Raw genomic sequence first — 9058 nt, forward strand, 5'->3', positions numbered from 1 at the left:
CAGGGCTGGGGACCATGGCATCCGAGGCCAAGCACCCCCTCCTCTCCTTCCTACCCCACCCCAGTCCTTCCCTGGGGCTTCGAGATACAGTGCACCCATGAGTCTAGTTTTTTCCTCCTTCCTTACTTTGGTTCTCCCTTCTGGCCCTCTTCCATCCCTCCGCTTCTGCATGGCCCTCAAATCAGGCTCTCGTAACATCTCATTCCAGTCTGGAAGTTTCTCTCTCTCTACTCTTCCCCAAGCCAGTACTCTCAGGGGGTCCACAGAAAGACCTTATCTCTCATTCTAAGCCAAGAGATGTGGACACACCTTTCATTAGGACACTCTCCAACTTCCTACCAAAACCCATCCTGGGGAGGCAACCCCTCCATTTACCCCTGTTAGCCCCACTCACCGAACTTGTAGGGAAATGCCAGGACCTCCATGCTCAGGGTCTGTGCTCAGTTCTCTCTACTCAATCCTTAGAGAAACACCCTCCTGGGTGCCTCTAAGCCCAGGACTTCTCAAACCCTCTACCCCATTTTCCCCAACAGCAGACAGTCTGTGGAAACATGACATTTCTCTGCCCTTTTGGGCTTTACCTAAAAACTATGCATTCTATTCTGTAACATACCCACGTTTAATCGTTTTAAAAATAGTTTTAGACACTTACCACAGAGGGAAAAATTGACATTTCCCCACAAATCGGGTAAAGCTGATATTCTAGAAACATGAGCCATAGCATTGCAAGTATCCCCAGGCTCACCTCTGGGCACTGTTTGGAAACCTCCAAGCGTTCCACCACCCCATTACACATTACACATCTGCATTTTCTGAGTTCTTCCTGGCACAGCCAAAGTGACCCTGAGTACCCCACTCTCAGAACCAAGGAAAAAAGCATTTCCATTCATTTCTGGGTTGGAGAGGCAGGACCTGGCTCTCACCAGGACCACGACACTCTTTCAGATCAAAACAGACGCCAGGGGCTCCCAAAGACCTGTGGAGGCTGTGTTATGATGGCACACTTCCGGGTCCTGGCAGCGTATCACCTCTCCGACTTACCTTGTCAGCCATGATCATAGACGCGCCCCCGTGGATGCCCAGGATGGGTATGAAAGTCTGCGAAGAGATAAAATCCAGCATCTGAGCCACGGCCTCCTGGTCGGTGTCGTCCCCAAAGACAAGGCCATGGATGCGCGCCCCAGACATGAGGTCGCACACATGCGTAATGAGGCTCTTGGGGTCCGTCCGGTTCATCAGCAGGGCTACCACGTTCACGTCCAGGGGCAGCCCTGCTGCCTGCTCTGGGCCCCACAGGTTTCGCAGTTCGCGCTCCGTCACGTCGTGGCTGTGACCCAGCAGCACCGCAATGTTCAGCGCCGGGGTACCCTTCTCCGCCGCCGCGCCCTGCGCCGGGCCGTGCCAGACCAGAAGGGCCGGCAGCACCAGCAGGGTCCAATAACCCAGTCTGCCCATAGTCGCCACTTACGGTCCCTGCAAGGTGGAGAGGGAGAGTCAGCGCCACAGGGAGCAAGGGTTCTAGAGGGAAGGGATCACTGACCCAGGCCCTGGCTCTAGGAGCCAGGTAAGGCACCCATCCCCCGAGCAAGCTCACAGAGTCCCTGCCTCCACTCCCCATTCCCGATGCTATCCACATCTCTCCACCCAACTCTATGCACAACTCCCGTCGGAGCTAATTCTCCATCCCCGTCCGCAAGTTCATCTTTGCATCCAACCTCCTTCTCACCCAGTCTCCAGCCTCTTCTCCATACGTAACTCGGCCCACATCTCCCACCACATCCCCAAGTTAGCTGTGGACCACAGTCCCTGAGCGTAGGCGCCCAGAGCAAACCCTCCATCCACCGGTCTCCCACCTGCCTAGTGTAGACCAACTTACCAACCCCGCCCCCCGCTGGCGAGGAGCGAACTACAGACCAGCCCCCGTGTGCGGAGGCGGTGCTGAGACTCCGCAGCCCCGCTCCCGCGCTGGGCTATTTGACCCCGCCCCCTGTGAACCTGCCGGGTGCAGCACAGACCTGGCTCCACAGGGCCCCCGCTGCAGACCCGGAACCCCCACCCCGGCCCCGTGCATGAGAGTGAGGACACTCGCTCGTGCGCCCCAGGGTCCCGGGTGCCTAGGGGGAAATTAGGGTTCACACCACCTCGCGTGGAACCACTCAACAGAAGGCGGGCCTCAGGGCCCGCCCCCTACTCTTGCGCCTGCACACACACGCGCGCACACACACACACCCTCTCTCACGCGCGCCGCGTGCATTGCAGAACCCCGGAGAGGAGGGAAGGCGCGTCCCCCCACCCCGTGGGCCGGCGCGTGGGAGCTGGCAGAGAACGTGCGTGGGGGGAAAGGAAGGCTCCTAAGCAGCTTTCCGACGGACGCGAACTGTACAGCCCTTCCCCAGACTTCCCACCCCAAATCCTGTTACCAAGTCGTAAGGGCATGTGGGCAGTGGGCTGCACAACCTCACAGGCACGCGCGCGTTTCTGCGCACAGCCGCAGGCCGCCGTAGCGGTACCCACAGCCATCCGGAGTCCGCACACGTCCTCAGTCGGTGCACACACATGTATCGCGCTAGGTGCACAACTGCGCGTGCCTGCAAATACCAGCACAGTCGTGCACGCGTGCCCAGGCGCGCGCCCCTCGGGCCCGGCGCAGCCCGAGCCAGGGGAAGTTGAGGAGAACTCGTTCTGGCCGTGGCACTCTTCGGGTGAGCGTCGCGGAGCACGGAGCCGCAGCGCCCCCTGGTGCTCCTCCCGCGCCTCGCTAACAGATGCTCCCTCTCCCGCTTCCTCTCCCTCTCTCTCGTGATCCTTCTCCCGCTCTCTCTCCGGTCGAGTCTTCCTCTTCCCCGGCCGGCCGAGCCCAGGTCTCCCGCTGGGACGTACCTGTAGCCGGAGAAGGTCGAGGATGCAGTGGGGCGCGCTGCGCGCACGAGCATCTCGGCCGCCTCAGCAGCCACCGGGTTTAGCGGGTTCCCGCATGCTGCGGCCCCCGCGCGCTCCCCTGGTTGTCCCGCGCTGTCCGCATCGCCCCCACGGGGGGCGGCTATCCCAGCCGGAGGCTCTGCAGCAGGGCTCTATCGGGGTGGAGAAGAGACAGAAAGGCAGGGTCAGCCTACCGGCAGGGAAAAAGGCACTGGGGGGCAGGCTGCAGTCTGCAATGCTGACAGCCCCCTGTGCGCACAGGGGGCTAGACCGGAGAGGGGGAGCTGAAGCTCGGTGCCCAAGACCCCTGTGCGGATCCTCAGACGCTGCGGTCGATATGGAGATCTCCGCTTCGGGGCGCACAGGAGAACTGGAGCCCCAGGTTGGCCACGCACGAGAAGCTAACTAGACATCTCCACCCTCACCCCCTACCACCCGGTGCCGGCTGCTGGGAGTTGTTCGGTCAGGAGCTGCTGAGCGAGGGGGGTAGGGAGAAAAAGAGGAGGGAACGGGGGGGGGGGGCGGCTGGCTGAGTTTGCGATGAGCCGGCAGGAGAGGGGGAGGGAAGGACTCGGGCTCCCGCGGTCCCGGATCCCCGAGGGAGGTGCGATCATTTCCACGCAACGACCCCCTTGCAGTCCTGCCGCCCCCTCCTATTCAGGCCTCCCACCGTCTTTCCCTCAAAGGGGCCGCCCAGGCCCCGCGTCCCGCGCCAGCACTCACCGCAGCCTCTCTCCACATAGTTCTCAGCAGTGGCCGCTCCTGGTCATCTCCAGGGCTGATGGCTGCGGCCCCGACTCTCAGCGCTCACCCAGCCCCATGCTCCGGCCAGCCCCGCGGAGCCTCCCTCCAAAAGCCGGAGCTCGGCTTCCAGCCCTACTCCGGACAGCAGCTGCCCGGTCCTCTGAGCGCGCCCGAGAGCCCTCTCCGCAGCCCAGGCTCCGGGCTGGTGGTGTGTGTGAGGGCGAGTGTGTGTGTGAGTGAGTGTGGGAGCGCGCGCGCGCGTGTGGCCGGGGATCCCCGCGGTCCCCGCCAGAGGCGCGGGCGGGGGATAGCAGCTCCCTCTGGGCCCTTCGCTGCGGGGCCAGCTCGCCACCAGGCTTTCAGCTCCTCATTTCCCGACGGGAGTCGGAAAGCGCCTAGCCACCCTGGCTCACAGCACTGGCAAAAGCGGGCTTCTGGGGCGTGCTTCTGATGCGGTCGCCTCGGAGGAAGAGGAGGAGGAAGGCAGGGGCGCCCCCACGCCAACTTAGGGACTTGTTTTCAGTCGACTAGACGCTGCAGCCCCCGCGACAGTCAGAGAGGCTTGGAGCTCCAGTGGGTGAAAGCATCTCCCGCCCGTAGCCGCCCTCCCCGGAGGCGGGCCGAGGCAGACCCCGCAGTCCCTCGGCGGCGGCGCGGAGGACGGCCACCGGTTCCCGGAGCGCACGGCGGCGACAGGGCCAGGATAGGCGGTAGCCTGGGGAAGGGGTGCCTGCGGCGGTGTGCCGCTATCCGCGGTGCTGAAGCCACGCTCTCCGCCCGCTCCTGAGCGTCTGGTGCGGCTGAAGAATCAATTATTCAGATCTCTGCTACCGCTTCCTCCTCCCCCAGTGCCTCGCGCTGGGTACAGCAATCCCCCTCCACGCACAGGCGCGCCGACACACACACACACACACACGCGCGCGCGCGCGCGCGCACACACACACACACACACACACACACACACACCACAGAATCTGCTTCAGTGCTTCTCCCTGTGCATCGCCACCCCCGGAAGGGAACCCACTCCTCTCCTCTCGGGGAGCCAGAATCCTAAAAGTAAAGACATCTCTACATCCCCCACTTGCTTCCTTCTTGTTTTCTAAGTTATAGCAAACAAAAGTCGCCCTGAGGCTGCCACTTCTAAGATATCAGCAGGGGTGAGCCAGAGAGCATGGGACTGCCTGGGTGTTTGAGGCCTGGCTGGTTTGAATTCTGGCAATTGGGCATGAAAAACAATGTACAGTGAGGAACTCTGCCCTCTTTACACTCAGCTGTATCTCTCCTTCCAGCTCTTCGGTCCCCACTTTCCTTACCTCAAGGCCTGGAAAGAAAGAGGCCTTAAATTACACGAGGTTTTTGTAATCACTGTTCTTTTCTAACCTCACAATCTCCACTCATTAGCTTGATGTCACCTTTGGGCTTGCTCTACCTTTATCTTCCCTTATCAATTGCTAATCTGGAAAGTGAAGACAGTAAAAATATCTGTTTCTCAGGGTTATTGCAGAAAGAAAATGAGATAGCCTTAGTAAAGGAGCCAACAAAATCTGGCACATAGTAGATGCTCAACCAACATGAGGGCCCTACAAGGTGGCCTAAGAGGGAAGGGCCTCTTTCCAGGAATGCTGAATACTGACTACTGGAATGGAGACAGGAAAGGGACAAAGTTTAGAGAACTATAGTTTTATTATCAAGCTGGCTGTTGTATGTTAAGTTCTCTGGAGTTTTATTATTCAAAAGATGGAAAGAATGGAAGAAGTTCTGGAAGGTAAATGAAAATGGTGGGTTGTGTGGAAGACAGGGAAGAACAGAGAAGCATTCCATTTCTTGAGGCTGTAATTGGGTTGAGCTGGATTGAGTGAAGATGATCATTTCCTGTATTCTGACACAAGTATAGGACCCTATACTTGGAAGTTTGGAAACTTCCAGGAAAATGAGGCTCTTTTGTCTAAAGGATGTATAAATTATGTGCAATAAAACATACATCTCTTAAGAATTCAGCTCAAGTTTTAAAATTACAAGCATCTGTGTAGACCCTCAACCCAAAAAAGTTATAAACTACTGCTATCACTCTCGGAAAGTATCCTGTGTCCCTCTGTTGTTAATCCCACATCCCCCTAGTAGAAACCACAATTTTTTTCTAACGTGATATATCAGCTTGGCTTATTTTCAGACCTCATACGAATGGATCCTACATTGTACATTTTTCGGTGACCGGCTTTTTTCATTTAACCTAACGTCTGGGAGAGTCATCAATATTGCTGTATGTAACAGCTACTTTTCCTTTGTTGTTGCTGAGTATCATCCCACTGTATGAATATACCACACTTTGTGTATCTAGTCTCCTACTGATGGCCATGTGGATTGTATCCATGGAACTTTTTAAAATACAGGTGGTTGGACCCATTTTTAGATCTTCCCCATCAAAATCTTCAGTGGTGAAGCCAAGGATATGTATTTGCTTTACCCAGAGATGACTCTGATGATGCCCTGTTTAATAACCCACCATACTTTCCATACTTGTACATCAACACAGTGAAGATGTACATGTGTACTATTCCACAATAGTCTTTGATAACAACTATTGGCATGGAGAGTTTTAAGTCATTCATGACCAGACTCATAGAAAGGTAGATCAAACAGGTGTGGTCTCTTCTGAATACAGAAAGAAGACAGTCCTCCATCTGAAGGACAGGCAGCTAGAGTTGCCCCAGGCTAGACACCTCCCGCATGTGGACAGCCATTTAGGGTCACATACCTTGAACCCCAGCACGCTGGTAGAGACTGTAACAGTCGTCACAATGAACCCCGTGTTGTCTGCAAAAGCTAAACCAACTACAGAGCTTAGGACCCTGAGCAGGATTTGCTACTCAAGACTTTCAGATGGAAAACCTTCATAGCAGGGGTGCCTGGGTAGCTCTGTGGGTTAAGCTTCTGCCTTGGGCTCAGGTCATGATCTCAGCATCCTGGAATTGAGTCCTACATTGGGCTCTCTGCTCAGCAGGGAGCCTGCTTCCTATCTCTCTGCCAACTTGTGATCTCTCTCATTCTGTCAAATAAATAAATAAAATCTTCAAAAAAAAAAAAAAGAAGGAAGAAAGAAAAACCCTCGTAGCAGTTAAGCTGACAAAAAATATGTGCGAAGAAACAAGGAAAAAAAAAAGAGCCCCTAGTCACACTATACTGCAGTCAATTTTGCCAATTGGTTTTATTGCCAGTCACATCATTAAAGAGACTGAAATTACCTAGTCTAGTCTTTAGGAACAAACTGTTTCCGTTGTTTTCAATCTGATTGATTTATCTTCAAATGCTTCACTAAAGAAATGACCCCCGTGGTTGCCACTTGCTTTGAGGCACATGAACACTGTGGTTAAAAACCAACCACCGTATCATGTCTATAGTAGAGAAGTAAAATGAGCCGATCATTGATTGTGCTTCTCTTAATATCTCTATTCTCAAAGGAAACAAATAAAGAATGGCAGCATTTTGGCTGAAAGACCGTTAGAGATGATCCTGTAGTGTGTGTTATGTTTCTAAGTAAGTTTGGGGAACTCTGCCTACCTGAGTCACTTTAAAGTGAATTCTTACATTAGAAGAAGTCCTGTAGATGAATGTGCTTATTAATCCAGCAATATTCCAGAAGAAATTGATCATGGAAACCTATTTTATTCCGCAGAATAGCTGCTGCCATCCTATGGAACCAATGTTTCCCTGAACGCTTCTTGAGAATTTCAGACTGAGCCCAAAACCTTTATTATGCATATGGGGAAAGTAAGACTAATTAACTTTAGTACTGTGAGACAAGAGGCCAAAGGCAAAATTTGGACCAGGACCCAGAATTTTTGTTTTATGTGTCTGCTGTGTAAAAATCAAGCTTTCTACAAAGCTTGATTTGTAGATTCCAAAGCAGTATAATACAATCCTGAGAGAGAAAGAGAGAGTGAAAAAGACATTGAAGGTGGCCAAAACCCTGAAACACCAGCCCAGCCACCACTTTTGTCTTTGTTTTGTCAATGGTGATCTACCTTCACCATCCCTCCAAATTCCAGCCTGTGAGTTCTACCTCGCATGCTAACCATGGTCCCTTCTTGATTGTCTCTTTAACATGGTAGCAGTTCCATAAGTAGAAACAAAGGTTTACACTAGCCGTGAAGACCTCAGAGTTGCCTTTCATATTTTATGTTCAGTGATTCTGTAACTTTTTTTGAAGGTCGTAACCTTGGGATCAACGGAGATGCTAGTTAACCCTCCCATAATATCTTATTCAAAAGGCTAAAATTCCCTTCCTGCTCCCATAACCCATTCAGGTATCAATAGTTCTAATTAGAGCTTAAGGTTTTTTCTAAACAAATCCACTGCTAGTCTTAAGAACTGAAATTAAGACAGTAGCAAAAGATTTTGGATGTTGTTGGTCTTCACCTGTGCAACCCAGTGTCTTCCTTAGATCAGACGGGAGCTTGGGAGACACCAAAACATACCATTGAGAAAAGAATGACTGTACATTCTACCACTTTGAGGAAAGTCATTAACCTTTCCAGGCCTCAGTTCTTTCATCAGTAAAATGGGAGTAAAATCACTGTCCCTCCCCCAGCGCTGTAGCGAATGCTGTGTAAGGGTATGTTTTAGTGTGAATCCCTCCAAGAGCGGTAAGGGTTCTGTACCCAATTCCAAAGTGGGGGAGGGGTCCCCACACCACCAAGCAATCTTTGACACCAACTGGGTGTCTGACCCTACATGGAGATACCATCAGACTTCATAGGTTAAGAGCTCACTCAGTCCCACAAGACTTCCCTCTACTTCAGATGCCAACGGCCAGGTCCAAGCTGTTTCCTGTGCTTCTGACTGGCTATAAATCAGAGGCTCCCACAACCCCCTCCTTGGGTTTGAGTTATTTGCTAGAGCGGCTCACAGAAGATAGGAAACCGGCTTACAGACTAGATTATTGGCTTAGAGCGATAGATATTAAAGGATGCAAATCAACAGCCAGATGAAGAGATTACATATATTAGATATATATCTAATACATACAGATTAGAGATATGTAAATACATAGAAATAGATTAAAGATTATCACATATAGCAAGGTATGGGGAAAGGGGGCAAAACTTCCACACTCTCCCCGGATGCACCATTCCCCCAGCGTCACACATGTTCACCAATCCGGGAGCTCTCCAAACCCTGTCCTTTGGGGTTTAATGGAGCCCTCATTACGTAGGCATGATTGATTAAATCGTTGGCCACTGGTGACTGAGTTCACGCCTCCACTCTGTCTCCCCTCCGTGGAGATCTAGGGATGGGACCGAACAGTCCAACCTTCTAATCACGTGGTTGGCTCCACTGGGCAGACAACCAGCCCCCACCCTTGGGTGCAGGCCAAAAACCACATAACAAAAGACAC

The 9058-nt window shown here is 53.0% G+C and overlaps 1 protein-coding gene across 2 annotated transcripts in view; it reads right to left on the minus strand.

The window, feature by feature from the left end:
- Positions 1–1455, minus strand: part of GRIN2A (glutamate ionotropic receptor NMDA type subunit 2A) — a 378157-nt gene extending 376702 nt beyond the window's left edge. For both annotated transcript variants that reach the window (XM_044232754.1, XM_044232753.1), the window contains exon 1: positions 1042–1455. In XM_044232754.1, the coding sequence (XP_044088689.1) occupies positions 1042–1455 (414 nt within the window). The remainder of the gene's footprint in view (positions 1–1041) is intronic.
- Positions 1456–9058: the final 7603 nt, after the last annotated feature.

Source organism: Neovison vison, chromosome 14 (genome assembly GCF_020171115.1).
Source record: "Neovison vison isolate M4711 chromosome 14, ASM_NN_V1, whole genome shotgun sequence".
Taxonomy (NCBI): Eukaryota; Metazoa; Chordata; class Mammalia; order Carnivora; family Mustelidae; genus Neogale; species Neogale vison.